Raw genomic sequence first — 18,803 nt, forward strand, 5'->3', positions numbered from 1 at the left:
TGTTTCTACTGCATCCACTCTATCACCATGGCCCAAGTCATGTACTCTCTAAAGGAAAGAAAGATAGAATGGCCTGAGTAGTCTTTAAAAGAAAAAGGCCTGGGTCAGACCTGCCCTTCTACCCTCTACCCAGCATTCTTTGCTCTACTGCCTCTAGCCCCCATCCGACTCAAACCTTGCACACCCCCTTCTGGAATGCCAGGTCTCTGAAATCAGAAAACCTTTCTACTTGGCTTCCTTCTATGTGCTCATTCCAAAGAAGTCTTCCTGACTCTTCATACACTTATATAAGGGAGTAGCAAATTATAAAAGCCAAAACTAATAAGAAACAGATTTTTTTTAATAAAAGAAAACATGAGCTACCCTGGTTACAGAATGGGCAGATGGGTAGGTGTATGGATAGATGTATGCATGTATGTATGTACGTATGTGTGAGTGGGTGGGTGGGTGGTTGGATGCATGCATGTGTGGATGGATGAGTAGGTGACTGCTTGGTGCTTTTTTTCAGTACACTCTGGTTTAGACAGGAAGCTGTGTTTTTTACTTCATTTGTTGGCTCTTCTAATCTGATAGCATTCTTAGACATGAAATAACAAAAGCAATGAAAGTCACTTATATTTCCTCCATCACAGCTTTTAAGTTAAAGCTGATAGTGCTGGCAAGACAGGACTAGCAAAGGCATCAACTGACGATAGACTAGATGGTACCTATTGAATATGAATCATGAAAGGGAAACCAGTCCGTTTGGGAAAATAAGTCATGTGATGTTCCTGAAAGATGTGCATGTGTACACAGCCTGATGAACAAAGATTGTATACTATCCTTTTCAGAAAAAAATGCATTCTTGATTCCATCAAGATTTCCAGAGGGAACTCAGCGTATTTGGCCAGTTGAATATTTTGTTTAAAACTGGCCTGACTTCATTACCCAACCAGGCTCCTTGCGTGGGCCACTAACTCTGCAGCAACTTGTTTGACTTTCTCAAACAATTATACCTTTTAAAACCAGCTTGTTCATTTTCTTGGTGGTGGCCTTGGTGGCAGTAAATGACAGCACTGGCACTTAAGTGCTCATCTCCTGAACTAAACAAAATGCAATATCCGTGAGGAACACTTATCTTTTCTGTTTTGCTCATTCCTGTATTCCGAGCATTGAAGACATCTATGAAGAGTGATGTGGAGCTGATGAGTAAAGAAATGTTCAAAGTTTGTCTTGACAGCTTTTTCTTACTTCAATTCAGGCTCCATTGTGCATTTTTTTGTTATTATTGTGTTAAGTTGCATGTTACATAACTATCTGAATGAATTTTGGGTTTATAATTCATAACAGCAATGAAAACCAGTAGCAGCTGAGAGTGTGGTCCTTCTATGCATGTGTCTGACTATGGTCAAATCGAACAATGTCTTGTTAAAAAGCTGAATTTTCTTAAGTGTGATAGTGTCTGGCTATAACCACGGCACTTGGGAGACATGGGGATCATTGCTACAAGCTTGAGAACAGTCCCAGGGCTACCTAGTGAGACCGTCTCTTAAAAACAAGTTGCTTTCTTCAATAGGCTTGTGATATATGTATATATGTGTATATATGCATATATATATTTGATACAGAGATTGCTTACCATTTTTTTTTCTTTTTCATTTCAGAACGCTTTACCGTGTACAGCTCTAAAAGCCTTAGGCAAGCATGGAATAAGTAAGTCTTTCCTCCAATGCTTCTCTCTCTCTGTCTGCAACTCGCTGAGTGAGTTTGTCTCAGCGTGGTTTGACTCGCTGGTGCTGCCACGCATCCATTCACTTAAGTACAAACAAACTCTTACTGCATGCCATCTACCATGTCAGGCAGAGCCAACAGCCAGTATGGGTTCATGTTCTTAGAGCAAGTTGGCCTTGTGTGTGAATTGTAAATTCTGGAATCTACTGTGGTCCATCTTGTAATCAAATCCTAGGAAATATCTCACTATTGGTAGACTAACACAAAACTACACTATAGTAACTGACTTTTTAACAAATGTCAGTGACAGCTGTTACTGAGTTAGATAAAACTGGATGTTTCAACTTTTTTTCTTCAATTTACCTAACTCTTCCCCCTAAACCTTACTTGGGAACTAAGTACATTTATCACTTGAAGTATATATACTCTTTTTCCCTTTAATTTCACTTGGCCTTATAAAAATACTTTTATTTCTTGTATGAAGGTTTGTGGGATGGTTTAAAAAGGTTGCCGTAATGTCCTGGCAACCTTAACCTCCAGAACCTAATTGAAGGGGGAAGGAAAGAACTGACTTCACAAAGTTGTCCTCTGACCTCCACATGTACGTACTGGTTCTCACAGGCCACAGACATGATAGTAACACAAGTATATAGACAGGCCACAGACATGATAGTAGCACAAGTATATAAAGTATATGTGTTGGTTTGGAAAGTTGAAAGTATAGGAAAACTTGGGGTTTGCAAGACATCCAGGAGTCTTTTATTGCAGTCTAACCGGGGAGCAGAACACTAAAAGTTGGAAAACAGGTTGAGACACCACTGTTTAGTTTTGACACCACATTTCAAATACCTCACTGCAGAAAACTTACCTGTAGAGCTTTTGATTTAGTAATTTGTTCTAACATGTTGTCCATAGAAGAGCGGATGTAACAATCTTACTTTGTATTGTCATGACAACTTAGTTTTGGTCATTATCAATTATGACAATAAAAGATAAGAAAATGTTATACAAGAATGCTTTTAATCAATGCTGTCAACAGAGATGGTGGTCAGCTGATGGGGAGAAACTCTTAGGATGACTATATTACATTCTGTAGTCATTTGAGGAATTTAACATTTTTTAAAATAATATGTATTTAGAAGAATGACTGGTGTCTACTATACCAGTTTGCCTACTACAAGGCTTTTAAAAATAATGCGTGCAGTTTTTCTTAAATTATTAGGATATGTTCATTGTACAACGTGAAGAATTTCATGAGACTTTTCTTAAACTGTGTCATGTACTTTATTTACTCTCTAAATTATTAATAGCTAAATAAAGCGCCACATAAATAAATTATGTGTTTATTCAATTATACCCCAGCTGTACCTTCCTCCCTTGTCCCCTCCCAATCTCACCCTACCTTTCTCATCTCCCATGTGCCTCCCCAGGTCCACTGGTAGGGGAGAGGTCCTCTTCCCCTTCCCTCTGACCCTAGCCTATCAGGTCTCATCAGGACTGGCTGCATTGTCTTCCTCTATGGCCTGGTAAGGCTGCTCCCCTGTTAGGGGGAGAGGTGATCAAAGAGCCAGACACTGAGTTCATGTCAGAGACAGTCCCTGTTCCCATTACTAGGGAACCCACATGAATAGTGAGCTGCCATAGGCTACATTTGTGCAGCGGCTTTAGGTTATCTCTATGCTTGGCCCTTGGTAGGAGTATCAGTCTCGGAAAAGATCCCTATGGCCATATTTTTTGGTTCTGTTGCTCTCTTTGTGGAGCTTCTGTCCCCTTCAGGTCTTTCATCTCCCCTTTCATCTTCTTGCATAAGATTCCCTGCTCTCTGTCCAAAGTTTGGCTATGAGTCTCAGCATCTGCTTTGATACCCTACTGGGTGGAGTCTTGCATCTGCTTTGATACCCTATTGGGTGGAGTCTTTCAGAGGCCCTCTGTGGTAGGCTCCTGTCCTGTTCCCTGTTTTCTCCCTCTTTCTTTGTCCATTTCATTTGCTTTTCTGAGTGAGGCTTGATCATCTTACCCAGGGTCCTCCTTCTTGTTTAGCTTCTTTAGGTGTGCAGATTTTAGTATGTTTATTCTATATTGTGTTTTCTTTATCTCTCTACATTTTGATGGACACCATGGTCAGTTTCTTTCTCCCCCCCCACCTTCATGGTCAGCTTCTTAAGTTGGCAGTTATGAACCATGCCATGCTACTCACAGCTAAGCAAGTTACCCATAGTAGTCTGACTTAGGTTCTATTGCATATATTCCCGAGAGTAGACTAGCTGGTTCACAATCTAGTTGTTTTCACTGTTTGAAGGGTCAGTTCCCCGGGAGGCACACCTCTGCAGGCTGCACTCTGAACTACTCCTTTTGTAGGAAGATGGGTAGAAACGGAAGCCATCATACTAAGCAAAAAGCACCAAAAGCAGAAAGATAAATATGGCATGTTTTCTGTTATATGCAGAATCTAGACTTTAGACGCTTACACGTGTGTGTATGCAAATGACGTGAAAGTAGCAATATGACTATTCAGGAAGAAAAAAGGACCACTAGAAATAGGAGAGGATAAGAAAAGCTATTTTTAAGTTTTAGATTTTTTTTTTAATTTGTAGCATAGTCACTAAACTGACACAATTGCTAAATTCTCTTGTACTATAGTAATGGAGTCAAAATTATTTACAGTAACTCAATGTATTTGGTTAATATGTGATGATAAACTAATCCAAAAGACAGGTTGCTTCTTAACTTTGAGGTACAAAATTAAGTAACAATATTTTAAAAATTAAGGCTCAAAATTAGGTAACAATACTTTTAAAAGCAGGCGTTATCCAAGCTGTGAAAGCTACTGGGGGATTTAGCCAGCCAAAGAGTGTGGGAATTCCTTTAGAAAGAGGACCTTTAGTCTAAATAGCTACCATAACAGTCCAGTCCACTTGGGAATGACATCTGCTCATATTTACACTGATGAAAAAAGTCAGCTGATTTCTTTTATGTCAGTAACAATAGGTATAATTTTATCTTCTGATTTTTTAAAAAAATATTCTGTACTAACAAAGCAGTGGTAGAGGAAGATATAAAGAGATGCAGTAGATATTCAAACTGAAAAATCTAATATAAAGAAAAATATTAGTTTAAGAATAAAGAATTAGCATCACTAAAGAAAAGTAAGCCTTTTTGTTCCCTCATACTAAAATTTCATGATCCAGGAAGCTTTTCCAGCATAAAGGGGATTTGGGGCTAAATAGAGACAAATCTGAATTTCATAAAACTAGGTCCTATGTTTTAACTGCCCTCAAAATAGTCCATTTTATTTCATTGGAATTATGAAGACTCACACTATTTCTCTTGTAAATCTCTCTATTTATAGTTGTCTGGCATTGGCACGTATGTACAATCCACCAAGAATTTCAGCCACTTAAAAGATCTTTTATTATTTTGCCTGGAGAAGAAGCCTAGTATACATTCTCCAGCAAAGTGAGATTTCAAGAACACATTTGCTTGCCTTGGAACTTTTTAACAGCTGAACGAGTTGGGAGGTTTGGAAGCTTTGAAATGAGAACTAAGGATAACCCACTAAGTCACAGAAGGCACATCTGGAAAATACAGCTCATGGCCATGAAGCCCACGCACATTGCATGGGGTCAGGCCAGGATCGTCCCTGCCCTCCTCCTCACGTGTTGGCCCTGAGAGCAATCCATGTGCCCGTTAAGCACAACTGGATTTCTCCTAAGAATGTTATGATTGGTGTTTGTAAATGCGCGGTTAACACAAAGGCAATGAGGGAGCCCACCTTTGGGCATAAAAAAATAGAAAAGCAAACATTTCCCTGCTGTGTTTCTATATTCTAAGCTCTAATTTGGAAATTTTACAAAAAGCTCAATTTTGTGCTCTTGGACTTTCCTTGAATATTTTATCCAGTTTCATGCTTAACCTCCAGAGCGCATTTTAAAGACAGCCAGCTAGATAGTTGTACAATATGCACATAAAGAACGATTTAGGAAGTAAAGTTTTCAGGAACAACCTTTCACTTTGTCTATTTATGTTACAATCACTCTGCTGGTCTTTCTTGCCATTGTATCTGTTGTGGGTCATTAAGATTTCAATCAGCAGCCCCTCACGGAACAGAAAGATCATCTTTTCTATTCTGCCATGTTCAAAGTTGATTTAAAATTACCTAACAAAACAATATACTCTACCATACGTTAGAGATTTACATTTCTTGGCCAGCATAGAAATAGGATGAAGGTAAGAACACTGTCGGTACACTAGGGGGAACAGTTGAGTCAAGCCAGATATTAAAGTCATCCACTTGCACATTTTGTTCACTCTTGATGATTTTTTTTTTTTTTGTTATAATTCTATTTACTTCAAAGTAGCGGTTTTAATTTATTTAGTGCCTGGAGACTTCCTTTCATAATATTTTCAAAGAAATTATTCTCTGCATCATTGATTGGCTTGGGGATGGGCACTTACAGGATGATCGGCTCTAAAGCAGACATTTTGGAATCCCATCCTCCCGTAATTTAGGGATGGGCTGCGATTGCCAGCTGCCTATCTCTCCGGATCCAACTGCAGCAATAGAAGGATGTGGGGCGTGTAGTTCTGCACCACATTCTGTTTCCTTGAAGCGGTCATTTTCAGCACATGAGCAGGCAGGTCTCTTGGCTGGCCTTGGGCACACATGTGCGGTATGGTTTTAAGGCCCCACAGGCTCCACTGCTTGCTCGAAGACGGTCTGGAGCAGCTCCTCAGGACCTTTGTTTTCATAATAATGAATCATTTGTTCAGTTCCTCAAAACACTGCAGGTATGTGTTAGGCAGATCCAGTAAACAACTTAACACCTAGGAGTTGGCAGACAGGGGGTCCTGCAAAGAAAGGATGGAGGATCCAAAATGATGCTGTGTGGGTCCTGGAAGCTGTCCTAGGACCTTCCAAAAGGTTAGAATAGGGGTCTGTGCAGACCCACATTTGGGGTACCTTCTCTGAGAAAGGGAACTAGCTCATGGGTTTGCAGTTACTTCCTGATCAGTAACAGCAATACGAAAGCAGCTAGAGGTAAATGATCAACGCTACTGAAAAATCTCAGCTTGGAACGGGTGCCCCCATGAGTCTCGTGAAAGGAGGCCAGTGTCATCGTGTGCTGAGAAGTAACCTGGTTTTGTTTGTTCCCGGGACATCTCTGGGTAGGAAGATCTGTCCCAAACCCAATATCCATCTTTGTCTGGGCTTCATGAAGCAGAAGGGGCAGGATGGAGTGGAAACCTGGTTTTTCTCCTTGCTGGGGAAGAGCAGTGTTTGCAGCTTTCTGGACATAGTCCACCAGCTCCCGCTTTCTTTATAGTGTTGTTGGGAAGTGCCCTATGGTAGGAGGAATGTTGGACTTAGAACAACTAAGTGCAGGCTGATGGTTCTGCCAGCCACCCACTCACGTCCTGCAACTGAAATTCCTCCTTTACCTACTGCACAAGCCCTCACTGCCCTAAGGGACTTGTCCACGGTTATTTTGTCTCATAGCCAGATTTCTTGTCTGTCTCCCCGTTCTTTTGGTAGCAAAACTCCATTGTCATTAGTAGTTCCTGGTGGTGGCTGAGGGCAGGCCCCATGCTGTTGGCTATCTGTTAGGTGGCAGGTTTTGTTCTTCTGATGGACAGGAAATAGCCTTCTTCTCTCTTGCTAATTGGCAGTACGTGCCAGGCTTGGGAGTTGGCAGCAGTCATTGTTTTTCATCCTTTGGATTATGTTTTGGCCCCTTCATCCAAAAGTACACAGACTTCTGGCATGGTTAATGCCATCCTTCTGCTGGGCAGCTCATTAAGGAGAAAAGGCCAGCAGCAGTTTCTGAAGCAGCCCAGAGCTCCCAGGGGCAGGGGGGCTGCCAGGGGAGGCCTTACTTGAACTGTGCCCCAATCAGATTCCAGCAGGGCAGTTCTGCTTCTGCCAACACGCATTGGGCATTGGTATTCTCTGACCACTGTACTGGGGGGCCATGGGTGTTAACTATAAATGTTATCTCTCTTCTGTGGGGCAGAAATCTTGTCTCCAGTTCATTTCTCTGCTCTGAGTCTCAGAAGGCAAAACCACATATAAACGAGGTTTATCTCCCTGTTGGAAGGTGGGTAACTTTAGTCAGTGACAAGGTCCATCCACCATGGAAAGTAGCATATCGATAGCCTTGAGGGAATTACTAGCAAACAGGGCATCTTAGGAAGCCATTCTGTTTACATGGCGGTAAAGGATTCCCCATGTAGTCATGAGCCCTGGGTGAAGCAGAGCAAACCCTGCTCTAGCCAGCTCAGACATAATCCACTTTGCCTGGTTCAGAGTAGATATGTTCAAAATTATGCATGAGGAAGGCATCACTGTCCGTTCTTAGCAGAGTTTTAAGAGAGATTATGCTCAGGAAGCCTGGTAATCACCGAAAGTTTGACTTGACATTTCTAATACAGACAGCAACAGTAGCCACTGTTGCAACATTAGAATGTGTGGTTCAGGAGCTCAGCTCCAGCTTCACTTGAACTTACTTCATTGATACATAAAGAACCACATGTAGTTACCAGCTGCCGTATGGAGTGACACAGTTGTAAATCTGCATGCGAAGCTTTCATTTGTCAAATGTGCACCAGGCTTATACAAGAATGGATATTATGTCTAAAAAGTCATTGCATTTTACAATGTCTGGAGATCTTTCTTGGTTACGTGTGTGTATAAACATTTGTTTTCATAGTAATATAAACACACACGACACACACGTGTGCCTACACACACACACACACACACACACACACACAAATGCTTGTAAACACTTTGAGAAGACAGTAGCTCTGGAGTGCCCAATGAGTGCAATAAATCCGCAGGGGGAAGAGTATCAAAGAGAATCAAGAAGACGCCCCTCCCCCACCGCTTCCTACTGCCGATGCCATGCTGTTCCCTCCTAAGAGGCTCTGTCTGTTGCAAGAGAGCTCTTCCTTTCTCCTCCTTGTGCTCCCCCCGGCTCTCTCTTCTGTTGGGAACTGGTAGGGGTTAGACACACAGCGCCCTACCCTTTTTGAACTCCCCGAAGGATTCACCTCTCTGCTGCTGTTCTGATCCCCTTGATCTCCCTCAGTCTGCTCAGAAAATATGGCAGAAGCCAGCTTCCTGCTCGCCACATAGGGAATGCCAGGGAAGAGGGCTCTATCTTCCAAATAAACCTCCTAAATCAAGAGCAGGCCCCTCTCGCTGCGCTCTCTGTACACGTATATTTGTACTTGAGCTTTAGAATGCTGAAAATTGCCAGTTTTTATGTTGTGCATGCACCGCAGATGTTGTTAAATTACTTTATTTAGAAGCTCCTGTAATTTGAACCCTTTCCTCAACATTCACTTGCATACTTCCCCCCCCCCCCCGATTAAGAATGTTGATGAATTTAGTGGATTTTCTGCCTCAAAATGATGACGAAGATGGAGAAAGATGATGTTAGGCGGCGCTGGTACCGACAGCAGCCCCTTTGCCCTAACTGGCTGTGGAAGAACAAGGAGGCCTCCTCATTAGGGGGACTTTCTAGGGGGGGGGTTCTCAGGGCTCAGCTCCCATTTACATCAACAGTAGTTTCCAGGCTGTCCAGTTGGTGCAGGTGTCTAGCATCTGTCACGTGTGCGGCAGTCCTACTCACCTAAGACTATTATAGTCAACAGCTGTTATTAAAATTAACCAGGAGTAAGCAGAAAAGAGGAAGGAGGGCTGGACTTCCAAGTTTGGGCACAAATGGCAAGAAGATGCCTGGAGTCAAGATCATCTCTGGTGTCCTCCAGGCCAAGTTCTGACCTCAGATCCTCTGCGAACCTTGTGAAATTCGAGGGGCTCGCTAACCTCTCTTGCCTGGCACTTTAACACTCGTAGTCCCTCACATACCGCTACTACCTTCACCTGTGTTTTCCGGCACTCCTTGCCTTCCCCCATCAGTCAGTTAATTTAGTTCCAAATTTCCTTGAGCACGTTTATACAAGCCCCTAAGTAGCTAGAATGTCCTTCCACCTTCCCAGGGGAGCCTGCTGAGCAGCTCAAGCACCATTTTGTTTTTCTTGTAAATATTTATATGGAAACGAGCTTCCATCTTCCCCCATCAGTTCCTTCCTAAGAGTGATATGTTAACAAATAGCATTGTACATAATTAATGAAAAACTGTGATTTATCCTAAATCTTGAAACACATCTTCTAGACAGTTTTCCCAATTAGACGGAAAGAAGCCCACAGATAAATCACTGTTACCAAGTTCAAATGTCTAGTAGATTTTCCCCCCTCTGGTGTCCTGAATGCACAAAAGGATGGGTGACCTCAAGCCAGATGTAAAGGTCCTGGATACCTACACCTGATCTGTCATTTCAGTGGTGAAACTGAATGTAATTATCTGTGTTTAAAAAATTTAAAATGAAGAGATCAGGTGACTTATCTCTTGCAGCACAGAGAATAATGGCTGGGACCATGGCTTTGCTGCCTCTGCCATCACTGGCCAGGCAGGCAGACAGCATTCCCAAGGCAACTGGCCTTTCTCTTCAGACATCGCTGAGTCCATACCCTTAGGCACAAATCCCATGTTTGGTTCCTTCTGTCCATCATGCTAATGATTTTATTAATAGATTTTGTGTCATTACCAACAACAAAAATATACACAATGTCTTATAAACATACATTGCTTTCTAGTCCATTGTTTTTTTATTGTTCCTACAACATTTACATATATTTTCAGCATTTGGAGGATTTGAGAACAATTTACTAGTGGGGTATACAATTGATCTCTCTCCCTTCCACCCTCCCTGTCTCCCTCTCTTCCTCCCTTCTTCCATTCCTTCCTTCCCCCTCCTGTGTGTGTGTGTGTGTGTGTTATTACTCATTCTGCAAACAGCATGTGTGTGAAAAGGAGTATAAGGGGAAGAGATTGATGCCTGGCCCTCTCCTCACTGCACTGTTTTACTGCTTATCTTTGTGTATCTGTATATGAAATCTTTGCTAGTCCTCAGCTGCATTTAATCCCTCAAGACTTGATATACAAACATCATGCCAAACAGAGAACTTCCCTTAAATTATTCAAATCTCCTCATAAGTGATTTCCCACTCTTCCTGAAGTGAAAAACATTTGATCATAAATTCAATTAAATCAGCCATCATCTTTGTGATGTTTGTCCAGATAAATCCTTTAGTGGCTAAACTAATAACTACACCGACTGTGGGGGGGGGGGGAGAGAGAGAGAGAGAGAGAGAGAGAGAGAGAGAGAGAGAGAGAGGAGAGAGTATGGCAGGGCTGTTGGAGAAGAATCAATTCAAAGTAACAAGGAAGGACTGATCTCCTTTCTCAGGCCAAATATTAATCATTTTGTTTATGTGGGCTTAAAAGCTGAGACAGTTAGGGGTAAGGAGATGCATGGTGCTTTAGATTCATTTGTTTTGTGTCCCCATTAAAAGCTGAGCTCCCACTTACTGAATTTTAGATCAAAGCGGACATCAATATTTTGGAGATGTTAGCAGCGGCTGTGAAACCATACGAACCGTCCTTCCTCCTTTTCTTTCCTATTTAAAACAGAGGCAGAGTGGCTGTCAGTGTGCCTACACGTTTCTTAAGAGAAACAACACCATGGGACTATAGCACTATTTATGACTTCTCGGACATAATGTCAGGTGAGGTTGCAAGGCTTTTTAAGCTTCCTAACACAGCTTGGCTGCCTCTCACTTTGTTCCTAAAAGCTTAAGGGCATGCAGATACAACCCCTCTACCTGCCACCCCCTTCTTTTTCCTAGCTTACCTTTACAAATGATCCCAGTTACCTTGGCTCCATGAACCTTGTACATGCCTGTCTTCACATGGCCTGTAGAGGGCAGCATGCTCTGTTGAAACAAAGCAAACAAGACCAAACAAGGCAGGGCCGCTAGTTAACGCTATACAATAGGAGGTAAATAGCTATGTTTGTTTGTTTTCTCAATGTTTGTTTCCTCAAAAATGGTTAGAAGCTCTCCAGTAGAGAAGACAGATAGCTGTTAGCTTAGATTGTCTGCCCTTGTATGTAAATTATGTGTCAGTGGATAATGGATTATTTTTAGGAATGGGCTCAGCTACTTTGGAGGCTACCTAATTAAGGTCTTACGTTTGGCCTCTGAGTAGGACTAAACACATCACTTTATTTACATATGAGATGAGAACAGATGGGACTGTCCATTCGTCTCTCACTTTTTGTCACCCTGACTGAAGTTTACAACTGGAGTTAAATTGTGCCTAACTCACACAGCCTTCATTTCTCTAACCTAAGAACTCTGCTCTCCTGCCTTTCTGCGTACTTGGAGGCTGTACCCACCAAAAGAACCCTGCTGTCTCTTCACAGTAAATGAGAAACAGTTCTTATCGTTGTGGACTTTAGCCTAAAACAGAGCCTCTTGCCTTAGCCCAGGCATCTGCAGGGTGAGACCCTGACCCGGCATATACTCTCTGCCAGTCTTTGTTTTCTTATGCCAGGTCCACTGTTCATCTAAAGAGCCAGACTGTGACAGCGCAGGGAACATCCAGTTCCTTTGGGGCAATTTAGAACTTTCTAGAAGCTGCATTACGTCTTAAAAGAACCAGAGTGGTCCTGTCCAGTGGGTCCTTACATGCTAATGAAAATCCTGTACGTCTCTACTGTCCTATGGCTAGCCACTAGCCACATGTTTCTGTTGGATAAATAAAATATGGTTGGTGCAGTTGATCTGAGTATTTTGTGAGACTTCATTGTCATTAATTGCAGTATTTATATGTAGCTAGTAGACCCCAGCCTAACTTCTGAGAAGCTCACAATAAGCATTTAGCAGAAGATATCAAGCTGGTGGCTTAAATTTTTTCAGTTAGAAAACTACTGCCCAGGTTTTATTTTCATACTTACTAATGTCTCACGTAGCTGCAGACTTAAATCCAAATCCCTGACTCTGCCCCAGGATTTAGTTTCTCTCAGAACATCCGAGAGATTTTCATATTTCAAATTCTTCTATTTTGTTGAATATTGGATGTATTTCTCTTGGGTATCTGGAATCAAGTTTCAGAGTATGGACTCTAGCTATACTGATTCTGTGGGTACTGGCCAGTTTGCAATGTAAGCTTCATCACCTATTTGTGTCTAGATTTCCAAAGATAAAAAATAGAACTCAGAGAATGTGATAAAATATGCATAGAAGCTTGACACACATTAGCATATTTCATAACTTGGTTGTGCTTTTATGTGTGAAACTGCCATTTACAGTGACTATGTAAGGCCTGTTTGTGTATGGTTCGGATATAATCTCAATATTCTTTTGGAAACTTTCCTGTAAGTTCCTGAGTAATCCCATAACATTTTCTTCTCTCACATTTTAAAATACTCCCATACCTTTACAGAAGAGCCAAAAAAAAGTGTATGAGTTGTCTACATTGCACAAATACTATTGGTACATAGACCTTTTAAGCTATAGTGTAGGCATGCCACCTTCTCCTGCCTCCTGTAAAAGATATGCCTAAGAAGCTGGGCTTTCCTTCAAACACTGTCTCAACTTCTGTCTCCCTGTCTAACCAACTTTTGAAGGTCATATGCCCTCAGTTGCAGAGCCTCCTCCCCATGAGAGGAACACAAGATTGTTTGGTAGTGAGATTCTTGTTTGGTAGAGCCTGCGTATCCCCTGACATGAGAATTGGCCGAGTGAGTCAAGGAACTGAAGGACACACATGTTTTTGTAGTAACGGCCTTTTGGATGGCCTTCCCTGTGCAAAGCCAGACACCTGCAATTTTAAGGTTGGTAGGTTTTCTGTTTGTAAGCATGAGGTTATCTGCAGAAAAAAACACATCACACCCAGGCTTGGTGGCGGGCACCTTTCTCTGCTGAGCCATCTTGCTAATCTTCTGGATTTTGGTTTTCCTCTGGGAAATGTGCTGGGATTTTTCTTCTTCCGTATTAATTGTTAATTGTCCGGTCAGTTGGCTCTTACCACATTATTTCTAGGGAAGTATGATTTGAGGAAAGTGTTACGGCTTTGAAGCACTCTTCTTACACTTTACTAACTGTTGATACGTGGAGAGCCAGTTGAATCTTCACGTCTATAAATATAGTGGAGAACAGTGGTCCTGTAGTGTTGAGACCAACAGCTGGCTTGGTTCATGGTGTGAGTGTCTGGGCCACGTGGAGCTGTACCTCACAGCACAGGAATGCCTCGTCTGTAGCACCTCACTCAATTCTGAAAACAGCTTTCAAATGCTTTCCTCACCGACATGTCCAAGCCCCCTTTGTGTAGTTTACCTTTCCCTCTTAATTATTTCTAGCCTCAAGAGCAGATTTCAAATGAATTTCTCATTTACCCTGTTTCACATGGCAGGGCTAAGACACATAAAACGCTTACTGTGGGCTCAGAACATAAGGCAGTGTACAAAAACATCTCAATGGCCAAGGTATGACATGTTAATGAAGTGGCTTTGTTAAGAAATTGTACTTTTTTATACTTACCTGGCAGAGGATGTACCATGATCTGGGAGGTGGCTTTCCCACCGTAAGCCTTGTCCATTGCACTCTTGGATGTATTAACCCCCTCCCCACACACACACACAAAAGTTCACCCAATTCAAGAAACCCAATTACTTGATTTGTGGGAGTGGGGGACTGATTTGCATTTTCCTCGAGGGGGAAGATGAGCTTTCTTTCTGTCCTGTGCTTTTGATTGACCTACATTTTTTTTTTAATTTTATTAGCACCATTGCCAAGACTATAGCTCTTCCTCAAGAACAGCACTTCTGGGGAGGTGGTAGGGAATGTGTGTGGCCCTGGAAAAAAATGGTAAATAACACAAAAAGTATAAGGAAGTGTATTGGAGTCCATGATTATATCATGGCGCATTTAAGTAATTGCAGCTGTCACTGTCTGTGTGTGCTTGAGAATATTCAGCAGGTTTCCCCCACTCTTCTACATCAGTGGCTCTCAGCCTGTAGGTCGCAACCCGTTAGTAGTCTCCTATCAGATATCCTGCATATCAGATATTGACATCACAATTCGTGCCGGTAGCAAAATTACAGTTATGAAGTAGCAATGAAATCATTTTATGGGTGGGGTGGTTACCACAACATGAGGAACTGTATTAAAGAGTCACAGCATTAGGACAGATGATGTGGTTTGTGAAATAAATATTAGAAATGGTTGGTTGATCCTTTCTAGTTCCTACCATTTGCCTGCAAATTTCATGATTTCCATGTTTTTAATACCTGAGTAGTATTCCGCTGCATAAATGTATCACAATTTCTGTATCCATCCCTCCACTGAGGGACATCTAGGTTGTTTCCAACTTCTGGCTATTACAAATAAAGCTGCTATGAACATGGTTGAGCAAATGTCTTTTTTTGTGTACCTGAGCATATTTTGGATATATGCCTAGGAGTGGTATAGCTGGATCTTGAGGTAGCATTATTTCTAACTGTCTGAGAACATGGTTGAGCAAATGTCCTTGTTGTGTACTTGAGCATATTTTAGATATATGCCTAGGAGTGGTATAGCTGGATCTTGAGGTAGCTCGATTCTAATTGTCTGAGAAAGCACCAGATTAATTTCCAAAGTGGTTGTACAAGTTTACACTCCCACCAGCAATAGAGGAGGGTTCCCCTTTCTCCATATCCTCTCCAGAATGTGTTGTCACTTGAGTTTTTTTATCTTAGCCATTCTAATGGGTGTAAGGTAAAATCTCAGGGATGTTTTGATTTGCATCTCCCTGATGACTAAGGATGTTGACCATCTTGAGTGAGGTAATCCAGAAGCAGAAAGTACATATGGTATAAGTGGATATTAGCCACATAATATAAGATAAACATACTATATTCTATACTCATAAAAAGCTAAACAACAAGGAAGACCATAGGGAAGATGCTCAATCCTCATTCAGAAGGACAAACACAATACATGTCAGAAGCAGGAGAAGACAAGGAATAGGACAGGTGCCTACCACAGACGGCCTTTGAAAGACTCTACTGATTGAGGTATCAAAGCAGAGGCTGAGACTCATAGACAAACTTTGGGTAGAGTGCAGGAAATTTTATGAAAGAAGGGGGATATGTAAAGACCTGGAGGGGGCAGGAGCTCCAAAAGGAGACCAACAGAGCCATAAAAACTGAGCCCTGGTTGATACCCAAACCAAGGAAAATGCATGGAGAGGACCTAAAACCCCGGCTCAGATGTAGCCCAGTCTCCAAGTGGGGTCCCTAGTAAGGACATCAGGGACTTTCTCTGGCATAAACTCAGTGGCAAGCTCTCTGATCACCTCCCCCTGGGTGGTGCAGCCTTGCCAGGCCCCAGAGGAAGACAATGCAACCAGTCTTGATGAGACCTGATAGGGTCAAATAGAAGGGGAGAAGGACCTCCCCTATTAGTGGACTAGGGAGGTGCATAGGGGAAAAAGAGAAAGAGGGGGTGGGATTGGGAAGAGGCAATGGAGGGGGCCACAGCCAGGATACAAATTGAATAAATGATAATAATTTAAAAAGGGAAAGAAAAAAATAGTTGATTGATACTGTGATGTTACTGCTACTTTTTTGGACATTTACAGATGGTCAAAGTGACAATGTTTGCAGCTATGTAGACACACACACACACACACACACACACACAAAGGGGAGAGAGACAGAGACAAATAGAGACAAGAAAAAGACAGGGAGACAGATATAAAATATATCTGTTCACAGTTAACCACCACCACATATCTTCCATGACTATCAAGAGGGTTAGCAGACTTCTTGGTGGCTCTCAGTGACCACATAGACCTCCTGATTTTCTCACCTGCCATTGTGTCTCTTACATCATACCACATCACCAAGGGTTGGTCTTGGTAACCAGCAGTGTGCAGTGGAAGTTGACTGAATAATAGCGCTTCTAACCCTAGGCCACAGAAGAGTGTTTCTCCCCTTGGATTCTGGCTCATCTCTTTCTCTGTTCACTGGCTCAGTGAAAGGCTGGCTTCCATGTCATATGACCAGACCTGTAGAGAAAACCAAACAGTGACAAAGGTTTCTGCCAACAGCCATGTAAATGAGCTACATTGGAAACAGGACAAGACAAGGTTCAGACCATCAACTTGGCTGCAGCCTTCTGAGATGTGGAGTCTGAGGCACCCAGATAAATTTCTCCCAGGATTCCAAACCTGAGCAACCATGTTACATAACAATATTTGTCACTGTATCATTTACAAAGTATAGTAAAGAAAGCACAATTTTTTTTTTCATCTTCTCCCACTACAGCACAGGCATGCAATTAATTTTAACCATCTGCATTCCTATTTTGTCCCGTGTTATTGGAAGCCTTGGTACAGCAAACTTTCTGATTACAAAAGTGTTAAAAACAGAACAGGGTAGCAAGTTTACATTTACTGTTTCATGCTCACCACACAGAATGATGGCCAAATGTAAAATTCTGTAATTATGTTTCACAATGTGGAGACTGGGTAACACTAATGACACTGTTAAAAGAACTTAACAGTTCTAGAGGCAGCAAGAACACATCCTCAGAGGGACACTAGTTGTGGATGTCTAAATTTATTCATTGATTTTTTTTTCCTTCCCTAGATAAGGAGTAAAAGGCTAACAAAACCTAACTGCAGATTTGAGCCTAACTTTCAGTTGTTTAAGAAAAGTGCTTAAAATTGAGATTGCAGAAATAAAATCTCAACAGAAAAATACATAGTTATTTTAAAACACAAAGAACTAAAATCATCAATCTGCTCTGCAGATAAATATACCTAACCAATAAAAAAATATTATCCCTGGGTTAAGGTTTACAAGGGATTTTCATTTTTTTGTTATAAGTTTCAGCAGTTTCTACGTGTTTTAATGGTCATGCCTTTTATAATATGAAAAAGAATTTATAAACTAAAATGTCAATAATGCCCAACACCTGGTTGTCTTTGGTGATATCCTGGTGAGAACTAACAGTTCAGCAGGTAGTAAGCTCACTTTACAGTTGGGAGACACTGTTCTCAGAAAGGTTGATAACAGAGTCCTTGTGGAAACAATTAGTTATTTTTTTAACTTCATTTTCCTATTCTTTATATTTTTAAAAACTGTTTTTATATTTTTTATTTGTGTGTGCGAGCATGCATGCCACAGAGACAAAAGAGGGCATCGTATTTCCTGGAACTGGAGGTGCAGGGGTTGTGAGTCACATGTTGTGGATGCCGGGACCAGGAACTTGGGGTCTCTGGAAGAGTGGGGAGCACTGAGAAGTAATCTCTGAGCCATTTCTCCTGCCTCCCAGGAAGCAAGAAGTTTCAAAAGATTTTCTTTTTTTTTTTTCTCTTAAAGCATAAGGCCCTGTTAGAAAACAGTCTCAAACCAAGTATTTTTTTTAGGCATAAATGCAGTTCCTCCTTATTGCAAAAGAGTATTCCCTACTTTCAAATTCCATAGGCAGTGTCGTAAGATGACGGACGCGGCTGAAATCTGAGTCCCCAGCAAATAAATTGTCCCTTGTTTGAGCTAATTTTCAGTAAGTCGTTGGCCTCTAACCTGATTTTTTTTTCATTTTTCTTTAAGTGGGAAGCGTGCTTTTGGTGATGCCCTCCATTCCTACCCTTTTAAAGCCTTCAATGAACAAGGTGACATTGTTTAAAGGGTGGAGTCACTTGTCTTCTGTGTCAGCAGAAAATATTAATGAGCCTTTTGCCTTGAAGGGATTTATTTACTTACTTACTTACTTATTTTATTGCAATTTATTCACTTTGTATCCCAACTGTAGCTCCCTCCCTCATCTCCTACTGGTCCCAGCCTCCCTCCCTCTTCTCTTCCTATGCCCTTCCCCTAGTCCATTGATAGAAGAGGTCCTCCTCACCTACTATCTGACCCTAGCCTATCAGGTCTCATCAGGATTAGCTGTATCCTCTTTCTCTGTAGCCTCGCTAGGGGAAGGTGATCAAAGAGCAGGCAACTGAGTTCATGCCAGAGATAGCTCCTGCTTCCCTTACTAGGGAGCCCCCATGGAGACTGAGCTGCCCTGGGCTACATCTGAGTAGGGGACCTAGGTCCTCTCCATGCATGGTCCTTGTTTGATTCGTCAGTCTCTTCAGCATCCCCTGCGCAAATCAAAACGACCTTGAGATTTTATCTTACATCCATCAGCA

The 18,803-nt window shown here is 41.8% G+C and overlaps 1 protein-coding gene across 9 annotated transcripts in view; it reads left to right on the plus strand.

Moving 5' to 3' along the window:
- Positions 1-18,803, plus strand: part of Cdk14 (cyclin dependent kinase 14) — a 537,826-nt gene that overhangs the window by 423,602 nt on the left and 95,421 nt on the right. For all 9 annotated transcript variants that reach the window (XM_060374042.1, XM_060374035.1, XM_060374040.1 and 6 more), the window contains one exon: positions 1,644-1,692. In XM_060374042.1, the coding sequence (XP_060230025.1) occupies positions 1,644-1,692 (49 nt within the window). The remainder of the gene's footprint in view (positions 1-1,643; positions 1,693-18,803) is intronic.

This window comes from Meriones unguiculatus, chromosome 21 (genome assembly GCF_030254825.1).
Source record: "Meriones unguiculatus strain TT.TT164.6M chromosome 21, Bangor_MerUng_6.1, whole genome shotgun sequence".
NCBI lineage: Eukaryota > Metazoa > Chordata > Mammalia > Rodentia > Muridae > Meriones > Meriones unguiculatus.